This window comes from Balearica regulorum, chromosome 10 (genome assembly GCF_011004875.1).
Source record: "Balearica regulorum gibbericeps isolate bBalReg1 chromosome 10, bBalReg1.pri, whole genome shotgun sequence".
Lineage (NCBI taxonomy): Eukaryota > Metazoa > Chordata > Aves > Gruiformes > Gruidae > Balearica > Balearica regulorum.
The window spans coordinates 10,069,555-10,087,514 of record NC_046193.1 but is presented as its reverse complement, the minus strand read 5'-3'; the positions used below and the strand labels follow the sequence as shown (position 1 = coordinate 10,087,514).

At 35.5% G+C, this 17,960-nt stretch overlaps 1 protein-coding gene across 14 annotated transcripts in view; it reads left to right on the top strand.

Annotated features, from left to right (window-relative positions):
• The window catches only part of ERC2 (ELKS/RAB6-interacting/CAST family member 2), a 443,424-nt gene that overhangs the window by 2,402 nt on the left and 423,062 nt on the right, over positions 1-17,960 (top strand). For all 14 annotated transcript variants that reach the window (XM_075762003.1, XM_075761998.1, XM_075762008.1 and 11 more), the window contains exon 2: positions 14,125-14,924. In XM_075762003.1, coding sequence (XP_075618118.1) covers positions 14,268-14,924 — 657 coding nt within the window. In that variant the 5' untranslated portion in view covers positions 14,125-14,267. The remainder of the gene's footprint in view (positions 1-14,124; positions 14,925-17,960) is intronic.

The following is a 17,960-nucleotide window of genomic DNA, read 5'->3' as shown; positions in this document are numbered from 1 at the left end:
AGTTTCTCCAGTTCCCTTAAGGAATATGTTTCTGTGAGAAAAGCATTGTTACTTTTTTTTTTTTTGATGTGAGAAACTTACAGTGTAAGTCTTGGCTTTGTGGATGACTGTGTTAAGGGGTGTGTGTGAAAAGAGCTCTTTCCACATCTATTCAGTGCTTTAAAAGAAGCCTTTCCATTACTATAATTTTTGTTTGAAAGCTCTGTGCAAAATGGTTTTCAAAGGGATCAAGGTGAGTTAGCAATTTTGTTTTTCCTAGAGGAAACTGAGGGGGGGAAGGAGTGACTTTCTGTCCTGTGAGTCAAAGGAACATAAGCGGTGGACTTGGTGGTGTTAGGTTTACTGTTGGACTGAATGATCTGAAAGGTCTTTTCCAACCTAAATCATTCTATGATTTCTTTTTCCAAAGGAGTAATGAGATAATGGCAGTCCCTGAGATTTATGGCTTCACAGCTCAGGTAGAAACTAGATATTTAAACTAGGGAGAAACAGTGCTGTATCTCTTAAAAGTGCACTCAGAGTGGAGGGGGATCTTCCAGTTAAGAATGGAAACATTTCTTATTTGTTGGGGTTTTTTTTGTAGTGCTAGTCCATTTGTACTATGTCTTCAAATAGACTTTTTTTTTGCACCACTAAAATTTCAAATGCAAAGGGAAGGAGATAAAGTTTTGCTAGTGAAAGAGAGAGCAAGTATGTGGACTGTCCTCTTTGTCTTTCTCTCAGAAATGCCATTTGTTTACTTGAGAGTAGATGGTAAAAATACTGCTAGAAAACAGTCAGAGTAAATAATTTTGAAGGGTAGTGCTGAGGACTGAAAGGTTGTTTCTGTGTTGGAGACAGTATTTTTAGACAGGTTTGGAGGAAACTTGGCTGCTGTTACCTTTAAATAGCTCCTATTTTAATCCTGCTCAGTTGGTGGTGTACCTAGGCTGATATGCTGTCTTCCAGAATGTGGAAGATGATACTGTCTTATTTTTTCCTTCTTTACTCTAGCATTGAGATCATGTGCTCTGACTTTCTAATTGTGTGGATTTTTTTTCTTCCTATACCATGAAGTTGGTTATATGAATAGAAAGTATCTTCTGTCCTGAACTAAGATGCAACCCTTTTTCCAGTAGGTAGAGGATTCAGTTACTGAAATGGCTTCCTCCTTCCCAACCATGAAGGAGAAAGTCAGCATGCAGAGGCATCTTTTGTTCTTTCCCATCCTACTGTGTGGAATGGAGTTCCTTACCTTAGAAATTGTGTGTGTTTCTTCTTCCTGAGCATTGACCTCCTTTTACCTTCTGTTAGTATTTGAATGCCTTAGTATACTCATTATACTTACAATACTCTCTCTTGTGGTTAAGCTGCATTTGGAGGAGACCCACCTTGCCACCTCTTCTATTCTGTGGGTAGTTCTTCATCTCCCCAGATTTACTGGTAGTCAAATTCTGGGTCAAATTCTGCTTAGTGGTAGTGTAAGATATAATTATCCAGGCCAGTCACCCCTGTTATTTCTTGCCTGCTCTGAAGGCTGTAGAAAAGTGGTAAGGGAAGGGGTGGCCCATATTCTTAGCAGCTAAATATCAAGTGAGCACATTCAGCCATCTTAGAATGTCAAATATACCTGATATTTAGAGAATTAGCTATTCAGCATGCATGTTTTCATAAAAGACTACTCAAGGTGATTTTCTTGCTTTAGAAAGATGACTCTTGCAGACCTTTGAAGGATGGCTAACAGAAAAGAATGGGTTCACACCACAGAAAGGGTGAGGCAACCAGGCTGTGTATCACTTCCAAAGACAACATATGTTCTCCCACCTGTATATCTTATGATGTTTATTATATTTTTATCCACTATGATGCATTTGTTATCTTCTCCATTTAATTTAGTTTGTAGGATGTCCAGGATATATATGGAGATGGTTAGTCAGATCCACCTAGAAAATACTGAACTGTAATACTGAACTTTTTTTTGTGTGTGCAATGTGACTGCTCTTTTATTTGTGAGATTCTGTTTGTTTTCTCCACTTTTAGGATTGCTTTAAAATATTTTTGCAATGTAAGTTTTAGTTTTTGAGAGGTCTTATATGTACTTAGCAATGATGAGGTTGCTTCAAGTTATTTATTTTGCAACATTAATATTAGCTTATATTTTCTACAAAGTTTTTGCAAAAGGACAAGAGTTAATTTAAAGCAAAATGAGATTATAACTTTGTTTCTGAGCTTTCCTTTGATCAACTGTGATCCTCAAAAAAAAAAAAAATTACCTAAATGAACTGCATAGTGCTGCTTCTGGGTGATTTAAGAAAATGCAAAGGCAGATCAGCAGAAACATCAGTTAAATCTTTTTCTGGAGCACTTGGTATTTAATTGGTCACCTTTTTTGTTATGTAATGCATTTTATAAAGAAACAATCTTTTTGAAATAAAGTGACATGGATTTATGTTGGTTTGTTACTGCTTGCATGTAAGGTGTGACCAAAAAAAAATTTCCTTGGAGAGTGGTTGTGAACTACTTGTGGGGTCCAGGAAAGTTTGTAAGCATAGATATCCAATGTTTGTTTCTGTATGAAAATGGTAATGGTTTTGATGGATTAACATTGGTAGTGTAGTATTGAAGTAGTGTGGTTGCTTTCTCGGCTGTTCATCTCGGGGAGTTCTTATGATTCATTTAGTGATAGCAGCTATTCCAATGCATAGCTTTGGAATATCTTAAATAGCCAAATTTTGTTTTGGAGTAGCTGCAACAATTAGGAACACCAATCTCATCTCCTTTCAGAGACAGTCTGTCAGGTGCTGAGCTCTGATAAAGGAGAGAACAGTAGCAAAGATGTTTTAGCACTTCTGAATAAGGCTCTATTACTGTCACACTATTTTTGTTCACAGAAACCTGGAATTCCTTCACAATATTAGAAGTATAGACTTAGAGATGGACAGTTTACATGATCGGAAGGTTGTATATCCCTATGACCTCCTTAATTTGTAATGATAATAATGAGGGAGAACTGTAGTGTCAGAATTTCTGTTCTAGGATGGCAGATGGAATGTGTCTAAGAATTTGAGATATACCTCAGAGTTTCAAGTTGTGACTGGGTGTGTGGGTGCCTTTGTTTTGGATGTTTAGCAAAGCCTAAGCTTTTCTGAGAAGTTTTAAGATTAGGTTTTTGAAAGGGGATATTGATTCTAGACTATCTCTTCTAAACTGCCTTAGAAACTCATTCTTGAAGGCTGACATTCATTGTAAATGCTTCAGAGTAGTTAACGTGGTTTCCTCAATGACCAATGTACTTTATTAGTTAAAGTATCCCACTTTCAACAACTACTGTCTCTTTTTTTTTTTAAGCTTCTCACTGCTTGTCATGCTGATTATCCTATCCTTCTAACTGAAGTCACAGTGCAGATGTAGAATCTAGCAGCTAAATTCTATAGAAATGGAAAATTATGAGAGATTTATTTTAGAGTTAAATCACTTAAATATCCTCTCAAATTGTGTGGGGAAATACCAAGGAATGGTGAAAGGAATAAAAAGATCAGTGAAAAAAATAGTATAAGTATGTGTAAAAATTATGTGCTGCAGTTACTGGGATAACTGAAGTTGATGTGGGAAGTCACTAAAGAAAGCAATGTCTATAATGATTGCAGAGCTGGATATATAATGTGCAATTTATTTCAAAGGAAGTGAAAGGAATGTAACAAAAAGTCTCTGCCATTCCTGAACTTAGTCCAACAGATCACACGTTGCACAGGGCACTGGTAATATGTGGGACAGTTTCCCTCCAAGTAAATAGCTTGGATCACTTAAGATGAATGCTGACTTATTGGTCATATTATTCTACTGACTTTGAGAGGCTAACAGAACACACTTTGGTGACTTCATTCCAATTCCTAATGGAGATTTATTGTGTCCATACTCATGGCTACACTATTTGGCATCCATTTGGATTGTCTCATTGCAAAAATAACGAATTGAATGGACTTGGAGACCACAGTACTTGAATTCTCAGGAACTGATTTCTGTTTGTCAATTATGGGTTGAATCCTGTTGGAGATTGTGCTGATGCTTCTTCAGCTTTCAGTATTGTTAACTAAGCACTCTTCCTGGTCAGTAAAATTAATTTACTGGTAATCTGCTAAGATACATATTTCATTATGTCTATGGTATGTGCAATGTCTGAATAATTTAATAACCTTATAAAACAGCTTAGGTCTGTGTTATTTCTGTGACAGTGTGGACTGACATACGGTTTTCTGTAGAGCATTCTTTTCCTCTGTATTGCTGTTGAACTACAATTCTTGCCACTTTGAACAATTCAGATTAGTGGACAAATATGACATGGTAAAGCATAGTTGGTCTTTTTGTTGACTGATGTCAACTAATAGTGCAAGAATGAGTACTCTCAGGTGCTTCTCTGGAAGACAGTCTGCTGTGTAAAGGATGTTTATTTTTGATGGCTAAATATTGGCAGTCATGACAAACCTGGGTTTTCATTTATGATGTGTCTTTTTCAGAGACCTCACTTGAAATCTGCCTAGACAATTTGTTTTTCCTTAAAGCATTTACAATAACATCTGTCATCAATTTCAAATGTTCACATCAGATGCCCATAAGGACTTATAAATTGCACTTGTAAGTTGGCATGATTGTGCTCAGCTAAGATGAGTTTGTGTCAGCGCAAAGGTGGAAGATTGGGTTGTGCTATCAAGTTGTTAATAACCAACAACTTGAGGTTGGGGAACACTCTTCAACATTTTCTGTGAATAAATAAATAAAAAGGTAATTCCAGAAGTGCAGTGCTTTCTAATGGTTCCAGGGTGCTGATTATATACTGGATTGAGAGGTAATCCACTAAATCATTTGCATTGCTTACAGAGCCTGTAAGTTCCTTGGAGATCTTTGATCTAAACTGGCTGAGGCACAGCCAGTTTCTTTTTTTAGCATGATCCTAAAACATGTGCATACCCTTATATCCTAGTGAAGAGAACAGAAAGGAGACATGTTCTGCACATTTTTGAAGTTTGATGGCTTCAAAGCATGCTGAATACACAAATGTATGCTTTTTGTTTTATCATTTGAGTATGTATATTACTACATTTGAATCCAAGAAATGTAAAATGCATACTGGATATTCAGGGTTGCTAAATTGTAAATATGGTAATATTTAAGCATTCTAAGAAAATTCTGGAAGTTACACAGGTAGTCTTAATAGCTGATCCTATGACTATTTTGTTGATTTCTTGTGAGAATGGAAGCTTTGTAGCAAAACCAAAAAAATATAGCTTTATGCTGGAAATATATAAGCCTGTGTTTAACAACATTCATGTGAATGTTATTAACAGCCTTAGTGAATTCAATTGAAAATACTCCATTGTGTAGAAGTATCTCTAATTTCTAAGATAGGCTTATGAGTTTTAAATGCATTTTAAAATGAAAAGTATTACATTAATGTAAATGACAGAATATTCTTAAACATACTTAATGTGAAAATAGACAAATTTACAGGTCTTATTACAAATTCAGTCAATTTCCTTTTACATTATTTTAAGTTCTTAGGTTTTATTCCTAAAACAAATTATTGCAGTCTTTAATGTGTGCGTTTCATAAATGTATGTGTTATTAGGTAAACAGCCGTATGATTCAAAGAGTGTTGGTAGGAATGTTGACAATATAGATGTTTGCTGTTGCAGGAACATGTGTAACAAGGTTTGTTGTTATTCTACCTTTGTGGCCTTATTTGAAAAATATTGCTTATTTTGGCATTATCAAAACATTTCTGATGCATCAGAAGTGTGACTTTTCCTATTGCAGACATAACTTTTAAGGAAATATGTTTAATATCATATTTTTCTTCTGTCATTCCTGAGTATTTAACCCACTCTATTCTGTGTCTTTTATTGTTAATCTCTTATAACCTTATTTGCTTATTTGCAAGGGGAAAGACAGATAATAGATGTCATACAGAGTGCTTACAAAAAGCTTTGTTTGAAGTGATGTCTTTAGTATAAACACACATATAAAACCATATTTTTATAAAGGATAACTTTTATGAATCTCTTATTTGTACTACTTTTGAAGATCATGGGGTTTTTAATACCTGAATTCTAAGAGCCTTTTCTGCAAGGTCTAAAGAATCACAACATCTCTCTTACCATATTGGTTTCTTGTTCCCAAATTTTTGGAGTGATCCTTGACTTATCTTCCCTTATTGCATAATGATGTAACAGTTGATGTAACAAACTTCTGCAATAATATTTGTCTTCCTAAGTGAGTGTTACTTGCTCTCACAGTGGACTGTGTTAGTCCAGAGTATGTGAATGGAAAAAATAAATGCACATAATTATTATGTAAGAAAAATAAAGGTTTCTGTCAGAAGCACAACTCGGTGTCATTAGCATGCATACAATTTAAAGAGTTAACTTTTTCAATTAATCCTCACCTCCCTCACATTTGATTGAAGAATTTAGACCATAATTTGCTTTGTCAAGGGTTCAGTTTTCCTTGCTCATAAACAAGGCAGAAGAAATGTAGACTAGGCGATAAATTGGCAATTTCATATTGCTAATGTGAATCAACCTGCTTGTTTCACTGTTTATTGTGTACAACTTGGATGCTCCATGAGCAAAAGAAATGAGATTGTAGCTAAGAAAAAGCAGCTTGGCTACTTAAATCATAATATACATATATTTTGACTTAAAATTTTTGTTAGTTTTCTTCCTTTACCCTACTATTTTCTTTAGCTTTTAAAAGTAACTAAAAAATGGAAATTCAAGCTGAACTACATCCTCATTTGATTCTTTACATATGTTTTTAATGAAATATATGTGTAGTATTGCTAGGAAAAAAATTCTTTAATACGTCTGGAATTGTCTCTTGTGTCCCTCTTGAAGTTACTGATGGTCTGTAAAGAAACTTTAAAAGCCTAAAAAATTAGGCTTTTATCATTGTCATGTATAAATAAGAATTAGCATATTGCTTAAAAGGGAAAGAAAGGTAGCATTTCTTGCCATTTTAAATTTAGAAATAATAGAAAAGACAAGACTGGTCTTCTAGTTTTTGCTAAAAAACTTCCAAGTTTTCTTAGATCATGTTTATTTTTAAGCTCTAACTTCTCAATTGAAACAGAAAGATAATTCAATCTATAATAAAGACAGTGTTTCTGTAAACTGTTAAATAGTCATGCAAGTTCGGTAGATTTTGGCAAAAGCAAAGCAAAATTGTGCTACTCATTAGGCATAATTTTTAAGTAATCCTGAAGAATGCTGTATATTTTTACATTTTAATATTTTCCCCAAAGGATACTATTATAGTAAAAATTTAAGACAATTTTTTATTGTTGTTTAATAGTCATTAAGCTAAAAATACTATTTGTCTGCTAAGTGCCTTAGAATAATCTTCCACAAAAGACTGGCGTTCATAAATGCAGGCTTGCATTGATAAATGAGATTTCTTGTTGAGAAAGAATAGGAGGCAAGTGATTAACAGTTGCAGGATGGAAGGCACAATGAATACAGACTAGGATACAGAATTTAGCACACAAGACATCTGCATACCTGTAAAGACTAAAATATTAGACATTCTTTCTCAGGAAAGACAAAAGCTTGCCAAGCCTTTAGAAATACCTGTGTATCTAGAGAAGGTCATTATGGTGCTGGAAAGTTGAGAAGACTAAAAAAGCTGAAGAGGTGCAGACAGAGTTTTAGAATGTATGTGTTTCTATCCCTTATTACTATTATTAGATAGTTTTTGTTGGGGTAAGAGAGTATTTAATACTTTAAGATTTAATTTATTTTAATAAAATCCTTACTGTTTGCCAGAATATGTGTTTATGGAACAGAACTTTGAGTTTCCTTCCTTTTGTGGTGCCTCAAATTACAGGGAAGATGAGTCCTGGCAGAGAATATGGGAGCACTATCTTCTACATATCTTATTTCTTCTATTTTGTTGCTTTTGAGGACCTGTATAGTACTAAACAGTTTTAGACAGTTTGGAAGCCATTGAGTATTTTAAAAATCAGATTGATAATTTCTGCACTTAACTGTCACGATGTATTATTTGGGGAGGATAGCTGTAAGGAAGGGGTTCCCTTAAAGCTTTTGGTAGCATTGCAGATGTTTGAGCTCTTGGCTGAATGTTAATATTGGCAAGTAGCTGTGCAAAGCCATTATGTATTTGGCTAATATCCAAACTTACTGCTGACTAGGTGAATCTGGCCAGAGGAGGAGACACAAACTCTAAATTAGCCCTGAGCTTTCTAAGCATAATTGTCAGGATTGATTTTTTTTTTAAACCTCTGCTCCTCATCTGTATTTTGGTGGCTGTTCTGGCCTATGAAGATGGTGTAAATGGTCAACATGTGAGATGTATTGACACAAAGTCAGAAAGTAGCTCCATGTTCAAATACTGGTTATCAGTTGATGATAAACAGTAATGCTGACCCTTATTAAACTAATAGTGTGCCCTAGTCTGGGGGGGGGGGGGGGGGGAATAATCAAAACCCCTCCAACAAACAAACAAAACCAAACGCAAACTCCAAAAATCAGGAGAAGGAAGAAATTGGGTCTCTTTATCCTTCACTAAAAATGTTTGGCTGCTGTTAGTAATAAAGAATGATTGCTGATACTTTAGGTTTAGTAGTCAATGAGCTTCCTGAGCATAGTCTGAATATTTACTCATATTTTCTGTTATGGGAATATCTCATGAGGAAAGGTTTGCTACATTCTGTTGTCTCTGGCTCTATATCTAGTTACTGAATTTTTTCTACTTTTCTCGGTGTCTTACAGCACAGTGTGATTTGAGATTTTTTTTTTTTTAAATGAAGTTGTTAAATCTGTTGTGGAATTAGCTACATTGTGTGCTGTCTAGCACCTGCTTGTTAGTGAAACCTCTAATGTGAAACTGTTGAGAACTCTGTGTACTGTGGCTACATGCAGAATTGGTAGCAAAGTTCAACCTGTTACCTGTTTTCAATGGTTTGAAATATCTGATCTAAGACTGCTGGGCTGCTTAGGCCCAAACATTTCACAGGACAGACATGGAGTGTAACAACATATTGTGAATTTTTTTTCTGAACTGAATGAAGGAAGAACTTAATATTTTCATTAAAATCAATTCAGACACCACAGGCTTTGGTTTGGCAAGATCTAGTTTCCATTTTTTCTGAACCGTCGTGATTCAAAGAGCTCAGGAAACAGGCAAGATAGCCCCCAGTCTGTTCTGAGGCTAAACTACAATGCCTCTACAGGTTTTTTGGACTTCTTATGAAAAGATTGACAGACAAAATGCAGAAAAATCTCACTTGCTTTAAACTTGGTTATACTCATTTATTTAAATAGCTTAACAAAATTAATTTGGGGGGGGGCAGGGTAAGAGTATGTAACCAGTGAAAACCAGAAGTTACAGGGTTCTGTGACGATAGTATTTCAAGAAAACTGTAATGATGTAAAATGTACAGGTAATGCATTTAGAAAGTAAATGGAGACAGACCTTCCATTAGCATCATATTAGAATCCTATGTTTTAAATCTTTATAAAAATAGTTAAAAGGCAAATAAAATGGGATGTCAGACATAAGTGATGTGGATAATGTGAACCCATGATGTTATTGTCTGCAGAGTGCAGATGATATGAGGCAGAAATGTGGAAAATAAGTTAAGCCTAAGTTAGAACAGCCACCAGGAAGTATTTTAGCGTGAAATAGACTATTTCTTATTTGCTATGGGATTTTCAAGGCTGATGAGAGCATGGGGAGGGAGGAAGTATCTAGTGTGAAGTAGATGAGCATCTGTTTTTTCTAGTACTATTAAGTTGATTTGGATTTTAAAACTCAAAATAACCTTTTATGGGAATATGCATGCAGTGGGTCTGCAGTCTGTCCCAGACCAGACTGAATGAATCTGTGTGACTTACTGTCTCAGGAAAGTTTTTAGGGACATACAACCTTCATGACTTGTAATGGAGCTCCTTTGTGCTTGCTACTGCAACATCTGCAGCTTCTGGGCTTCTGTCAAGAGGGAGGTTTGGTCTCTTTTGGTTCTGGGTATGCCATTCTTGTCTATACAGCTCTCCTATCCACTCCGGTAATATGAGATTCTTATGTTTCTGCTTGATTCTATTTATCTTTCTTTCTACCCCTCGCACTATGGTGCATAAGGGTTATGCTTTAGTTCAGCAAAACCATCCTTGAAATATTAGGTGAAAAACAATTGCTTTGGAGTAATAATTTTTCTCTTCATAAATTAAAATAGCAATGTAAAATCAATTCTGTTTTCAGGATATAATCATCTATATTTCACCTGCATGCTCTAAGTTCGAGTAGAATGGCTCTGTGTCAGCAGGTTCTATGGCAAGATGGGAGAAGGTATCTCCTATTTTTTTTTCTCCAGGCAGTAGATGATAATCTGTATGGCAATTGTTGAGGCCCTGAGGCTGATGTTGTTTCTTCATGCCTCCAATTCCTGATGTGTTGAGACACACAGTAAATCTTCCTGAAGCTAGGAAGGCTCCACGTATAAGCAGTAAAGAGTAGAAAATTACATAGGTACCTTTCTCTCCTTTTCCTTAAAACAATGGTACATGGCTTCTACTGTGTCTGAGACTTTCACAGCTGTAAAGAAAGGCTCAAGGTTTATGCTTTCCATGTGTACACCTCCAAAAAGCACACTTTCACATGTTTTCCTTTTCTCAAGGTGTTTGAAGAAAGTCAGTCTGCATAATTTGGGTTGTAGAAGGTAATGAATTGCAAATGAGAACAGAGATAAACTGTAAGAGTTTCTTTAAATCAGGATTTTCAGCTTTTGATATGAGTGCTATCACTAGTAACCCATGAAAGTAAGAAAACCAAGCATATTGTCAGTGTGCTTGCACTTTCTACATAGAGGTCTCAATCTTGATTAGAATATTTTTAGGGGGGAAAATAAAAATAATTGAAAATGCTGTGGAGATAATATTTCTTTAGTTAGTGGTGTCTTACTTCTCTCTTCCTGTTTTCAGAATTTTCACAGGCATACGAAAATTATAAATTATAAATAAGTATGTGAACATGACTATTAAAGTAAAGGAGTAGTCCACAGAGAAGTTAGCGCCTCTTTGGATGAGGGATGATGATTCCCTTTTTCAGTAGGTCTCAATGGTAAGCATTGAGGTGCTAAGCAAAGTAAAAGTTTTACCTGCTTTGAGATGACAACTTTTCAAAACCTTACACAAGTAGAGAAAAGATGACAGATTACAACTGATAAACTCTAAAAGGCAAAACAAGTACTTAAAAATACATACCAGAGACATAAACAAAAGGCTAAGTAGGATATTAAGTGACTCAAAGAAAGCATAAATTACTTATTTATCAGACTGTGGCAATGGAAAGGAAAAACAGTATTGATGAGATAAGGGTAACCTGCACCCATGTTTTTAAGGATCAACAAATCTGCACCAACCTCTACCACCTGGCCATGTATCAAGTCTGCTGTATCTAAAAACATTTGATTGTATCCGGTTTAAATTGCCATTGACAGTTTGTGCTAGCAATCTTAGTTTTTCACCAGGCCAGTGTTTGTGTTTTGTGTGGGTTTGTTTCGGATTTTTTTGTGGGGTGTGTGTGGATTGGTTGGTTTGTTTGTTAAGTGGGGGAGAATTGTGTCAGTCCAGAAGGCAGTTGCTTTTGCTCAGGATCTGCCATGAGCCAGTAGAAGGAAAATGATTTTCATACCCAATATCATGCGAGATGCTCTTTGAAGGAGCTACAGAACTCTTTCAGGAAACTAGAAATATACAAGGATGGATTTCTCAGAGTGCATCGAGTGATGTTATTTGACTGGAGGATGGCTGGCACTGGAGAATTAGGATAAGTAATTGCATTGCCCCCAGTCACTGTGAGATATGGTTTTTATTGATCAATGCATTGAAGTTGAGATGGCAGAAAAGCTGCACCATTTTTCTGTGGAACAAGCTGTGGGTCATCTCTTGAATGCTGGATGACAACTGAAAAGAGGGGCAGATTTGGATACTCATGATAAAATATCAAAATTTGCAAATGCAAATCAGCAAGTTACATCTGGTTCATTTAAATCTGTGTGCCTTGGGGCTGAATTCTGGAAGCTTTAAGAGGTTTTCATGGCTCAAGAATTGGATCAGGCTTTTGCTTCTAGAATTACAAATATTCATGTTGTTTTATGAGTGATCCTGAAGTAGGAAAGAGTTGCTAGAATGTAATTTTGTATCTATGGCTTCCTAAATAGTTTAAAACCTACACTTTCTCATTGAAGTAGGTACCCTAATTTTGCTTTAAGCATAGCCAAATTGTTTGTGCATGGGAAAAGTGGTAGTGTTCTATGACAGAATTACTGGTCTTGTTAATATAGTTTGTATGGAATGATGTTATGTTAGCTTGTTTGATCCATTTTGCCAAGGGCACTGTTTGCATTGAAATGAATTACTTTTAATGGCACAGCAAGGGTGCAATACAGAGTTTTGTGTTTCCAAATTATCCATGTTGAATAAATACCATGCTCTTAGTGGCATTGTCATCAACATTTCAGTGTAGTGTAGTGCTGTGCCTTCCACTTCTGAATCTTGTGATTCTTGACATGAGACTCTTGTGACCTCTTGGAAAAGAGGTGAAAAGTCACAAGAATGACCACTGTTGTATAATAGTAGTTGAAACATCTCAGCTAATTCAGATGCATACTGGTAATTCAAATGAAACAAAAAAGCTTTAGATTATGCTGGCTGTTAAACTTGCTTGGTGTACGCTGTTTTCATCACTACTTAGAATTCATATAAGCAATGTGGTGTATGAGTGTGTGGGATAATGAGGGGTCAGTGGAGAACCAGACACGCTTCTTGTTTGCTGACATCATTAGTATCTGTAATGTTTTATGCTAATATTGTTCTAGGATTTAATATACCAGAGCTTATTGATAAATATGACATCAAATCATCTTTCTGCCTGTCCCTGCATCAACACTATTTTCACAGCAAATGTAGAACAGATGTTTTAAAATACTGGAAATAATGTATCTATAGGTAATGCAGATGCCTTGAGGGTATGGTTAAAGACTACCGGATTTGACTGAGTCCAACTTTTGTTCTTCTTCTAGTTAGCTTTGAAATAAATGGTACTAGATCTGGTTAGTGGCCACCAATTTAATTAATACCACAAAGTTATTGAAATGGTCAGACTTGTTTAAAAAAAATTCAGTAGGCCTACCTAAAGTCCTACTGTATGTTGATATTTATGCTATGTAAATTTAATAAACTTACTTGAAACTTGGTAGGTGTATAACGATAGTATTGAAGAATTTGAAAACAGAGCATTGTTCCACATCTGTCTGTTTGGCTAAATAAATTACAAGGATAGTTCTATCAAAGTAGTAATACGATATCCACAGGAAATAAAGAAAAATGTATTTCACAAACACTCCTTTTTCTAAATGAAAATCTAGATTATTGTCATGCAGCCTTTTCCTGAGAAGCTTATTAACAACAAATATTAGGAAGCTAGTACTTCATTGAACAAATAATACTGTGTTGTAAGACATTATAATTGTTTAGAAGGAAATATTCACTCAAATTAGTTAACTTTTCTTATTAAAATGTTTTTACTGATTACAGTCGAACTATTAGAAACACTGTTTCCTTGATCTCTCTTTCCTATTCAAAAGCCTCTTTGTTAATCCAAACAAAAATTAAAACCCTTGCCTATTTCCTTGTTCTGTCTTAATCTAATATTATTACTGAATTGCTACTTTTATATTGTCTTTTGAAAATGTAATTTTGAAAATACCTTAGTTTGGGTAGTTCTTAATGTCAACAGCAGCTTTTTTTTATATAATTCCACATGGTCAGTCATTTAAGTCCTTTAACATATCAAATAAGGTATGTTTTTGGGCCTATGTTCTTATTGTAATGTGTTAAATTCAAAATGTCAAGATATTTTCTAGCAAGAAAGAAATGAACAGATTTTTCTTCTGAATGGAATTAGTTTGAAAATACATTTTTAACAAGTCATCCTAAATACAAAATGTATGGTAAATCTTATTGTAAAAGCAACTACTCTAGGAAATGGGTTACTTTACAAGCATCATATATCAGAAAATGAACTTACTTTCCAAGAGGAAAACTTACTGAATTTTATAATATCTTTTTTCAGGTCTCTGACTTTGGAACAATAGATTTTTGCCTACTGGAAGAATGCAGTGAAACTGCCAATATTTCTAGCCGGAATTATAAATTTAATATTCAACTTTAGCATTACTAATTTGTTACTAAATAGTACCTCAAAGTAGAAGAACAATGTATGGAAGTGCAAGAACAATCAGCAACTTAGAAGGAAGTCCCTCCAGGTCTCCTCGTTTGCCAAGATCTCCTCGCCTGGGCCATAGGCGAACAAATAGTGGAGGAGGAGGAGGAACAGGTAAGACGTTATCAATGGAGAATATCCAGTCCCTTAATGCAGCCTATGCAACATCTGGACCAATGTATCTGAGTGACCATGAAGGTGTAGCTTCTACTACTTTCCCAAAGGGCACAATGACTCTTGGAAGGGCTACAAATCGAGCTGTGTATGGTGGTCGAGTCACAGCTATGGGGAGCAGTCCGAATATTGCTTCTGCTGGACTTTCGCACACAGATGTCCTTTCTTATACTGATCAGCATGGAGGTCTGACCACATCTTCACACCATCACCACCATCAGGTTCCTTCTATGCTGAGACAGGTTAGAGATAGTACCATGTTAGACCTGCAGGCTCAGCTTAAGGAACTACAGAGGGAGAATGATCTTCTCAGAAAAGAACTAGACATTAAGGACAGCAAGCTGGGATCCTCCATGAATAGCATCAAAACTTTCTGGAGTCCTGAGCTAAAGAAAGAAAGAGTATTGAGGAAAGAAGAAGCAGCCCGAATGTCAGTTCTTAAAGAACAAATGAGAGTTTCCCATGAAGAAAATCAGGTAAGTAATTCTGGAAGTTTATTTCTGTTGACTTACAGCTAAGTACCTGATGTTTTGCTTATGGTACTGTATCCTATGCTGGAACAAGTTTGACATTTACAACAAGAATTTTATGTCTTGATCCATCTGCCTCTGGCTGCTAAACAGTAGGAAAGCGCATTAATAAGAATCTGAATGCAGGTTATAATTTTCTTCATGCATCATTCTTTCACGTTATAGCTGAAGAGAATGATTGTTTTTCACTACCCTTTTTCTTATTTTTGAAACTTTCTCTAGTGCTTTTTTGCAGCAACAGTCTAAATACACTTAGCAACCTTTTCCGAAGAGGTAAAGGAGGCACCTATGCAAAAGCATAAACAAACATCCAGAGGCATATTTTGTATGAGCCGTGTAGGGATTTAGCTGTTCATTTCTTTTAAGTTGAAAGAAAATATGATATGAAATCTGCATATGCAACCTTCTGTAATTCTAAGTTACAGAATGAAGTTGTGTTTTCAGCAACGTTTGAGATCTGTGTCTTAGAAAAAGAGTATCTTGTAAATACCTATTTCAAATACTTCTATTCACAACATAACATTCTTTTCCCAAAGTTAAAATACTTCAGTCTTCTTATAATCTGGATGAATAAAGCTATAAGATAAAGCTTTGAGACTCTATGCCGTTTCACAAAGCTATACGGAACATTGGCACAGAATAGATCAAAAAAATTCTCTTATTGCTGTCTCCACACACTTTTTGGCTGCTGGGCTTATTTAAAGCTGCTCCTTTTTATACCATCTGTTAAGTTCCCCAGACAAAAACATAATCCTGTGTTTCTCTCACTTCCAGATTCCCAATCTAAACTTCTTTGCTGGCAGGCAGCAACAACTGAATTTTTTTTTTTAATTTACTTCCAAGTTTGTGATCATCAGGGCTTACCACCAGACTTTGCAGCTCTTAGGCATGTCATGAACCTAAGTATCTATGGAACTAACAAGCCTGATAGCAGTTACATCAGTGGGAAACTGACTGGGTCTTCATCAGGAATTTAATACAGTGAATTAATTTATTATTTTCTAGTATAACTTGTGTATCTAGATTGACAGTAATAGTTACTGAATATTTATTTATAGTAGGTGCACTAGGATGCTGCTAGAACTAATATTGTCAAAAACATGTTTGGAGGTTCTGCTATTCAAAAGCCTTATTGTTTAGATGTTCTAATGGTGATAGTTGGTGTCACCTTAGCAGTACAAGGAATATTATAATACACTGTTCTGGTAGCCTTTCTAAAGGAAATGTCACATTAGTATCTTGTCTTGGCATTTTGAATCTGAACCTGGTATTTAGATACTTTTGTCACCTGCCAAAGTGGTTATGTATTTGGCTATTTTTTCTAGAAGCTATTCCCCCCATCTTGAGGGAAAGTAAATTAGTAACTCCATTACAAGTCCTCCTATTCTCTCATTTCATAGAACATTATCTCTCTTTAACAAGAGCTCTTATTTTCTTGTAAGGGCAAACCTAACAAAATAGAAAAAGAATGTATTTTATCTATATATTCAACATGAATTCTTACCCTATAATAAAATAACAAAGACTGAGTAGACCAGTATTGCATTGCTAGCAATGTCCAAAAGTTCATAGAATAGACCTAGTATTCAGTAATATCTCCACCAAGCTCTCTTTATGATCCAGGTACAGTTTGTGTGCTTAATAACTCTCAATGGACTTTTCTTTGAATTAAGCCAGTTGCTTTTGGACCAATGTAAAATTCTAGTGTCCACAGCTTAACAAGTCATGTGAAGAAACAGTGCTTTTCCTTTGTTTTTGCACCAGACTTTGGCTGCTTTTGCTAGGATTTCCTGTTCCTTGTACTGGAAGAAACATTAAATAGTTGATGTCTGGTATAGGTGGCACTGAGACTGGTAATTTTATAGGACATCATCATCACATCTCTCCCTTCAGCTCTTTTCCAGATAGGAGAATCTTAGCATGTGTGATAGTTCCTTTCATGAAACTGTGACATTTCTTTGATTCTTCTCTAAATCTTTTTCAGACCTATAACTCTTTTTTTGAGGTGAGGAGACCAAAATGGCTCAGTCTTTCATAATACAGGTGTAAAATGGATTATGCATTGATGTTATAGTGTTTGTCCTTTTATTCTGTACGTCTCCCCCAACAATTCCCAACACTCAATTTGCTTGTTTGGTTTTTCTACTGCTACTGAGTACTGAACTAATATTTTAATGGGAATATTTATCATAGCTGAAGAATCTCACCAGTGGTTATAATCAGTTTAGATTAAAGCTTGTTACACATGAAGGTAGGATTATTTTCACTTGTGTGTAACTTCACACTTATCTCCCTGAATTTCATCTGCTGGCCCTTGCCTAGTTCCTTAGTCTTGTAAAATCCTTTTTTACATTTGGCTTTTGTCTTTACTGCCTTGAATAACCTAATATCATGAGGAAAATGTCATCTTACTGTTCACCCTGCTCTCTGGGTTGCTTAGGATATGTCAGACAGCACAAAGCCCAGCCACAGGTTCCATCAAAACTCCTCGGGGGCCTTCTGTTGGTGTTATGACTTGACCATGTGTTTCTGCTATTTCGTCTCTTGTAATCAAATATTTATGCATGAAAGGACTATCCTTCTTATGTAATTGCTGCTTAGTTTTCTTGTAAGCATTTGGAGAAGAGCCTTTGTGAAGGAATGGCTTTGGAAGACCAAGCTGGCTGTGTCAGCTAGTTTGTCAGTCTTACTTACCCACACGGCAATTGATTCTTTCAAATAACTAATTTCAATTAAAATTATAAAAAAGCTATAATTTTAAAGAAAAAAGTGATGCGATTTATCACATCTATACTAAAAAGTGATAGATCTATCCTGGTATGTCTGAGGGTTAGTGGCTTAGGAAACTTCCTTTCTTAAACACTGAGATATTTCTTACTGAAACACTAAAAACTATTTTCAGATTGGCTGTGGATGATGAAGTAGACCTTGAATGGGGTCCTTAGTCTCAGCCAACTTTGGGAACTCCCAGGAGACTAGAGA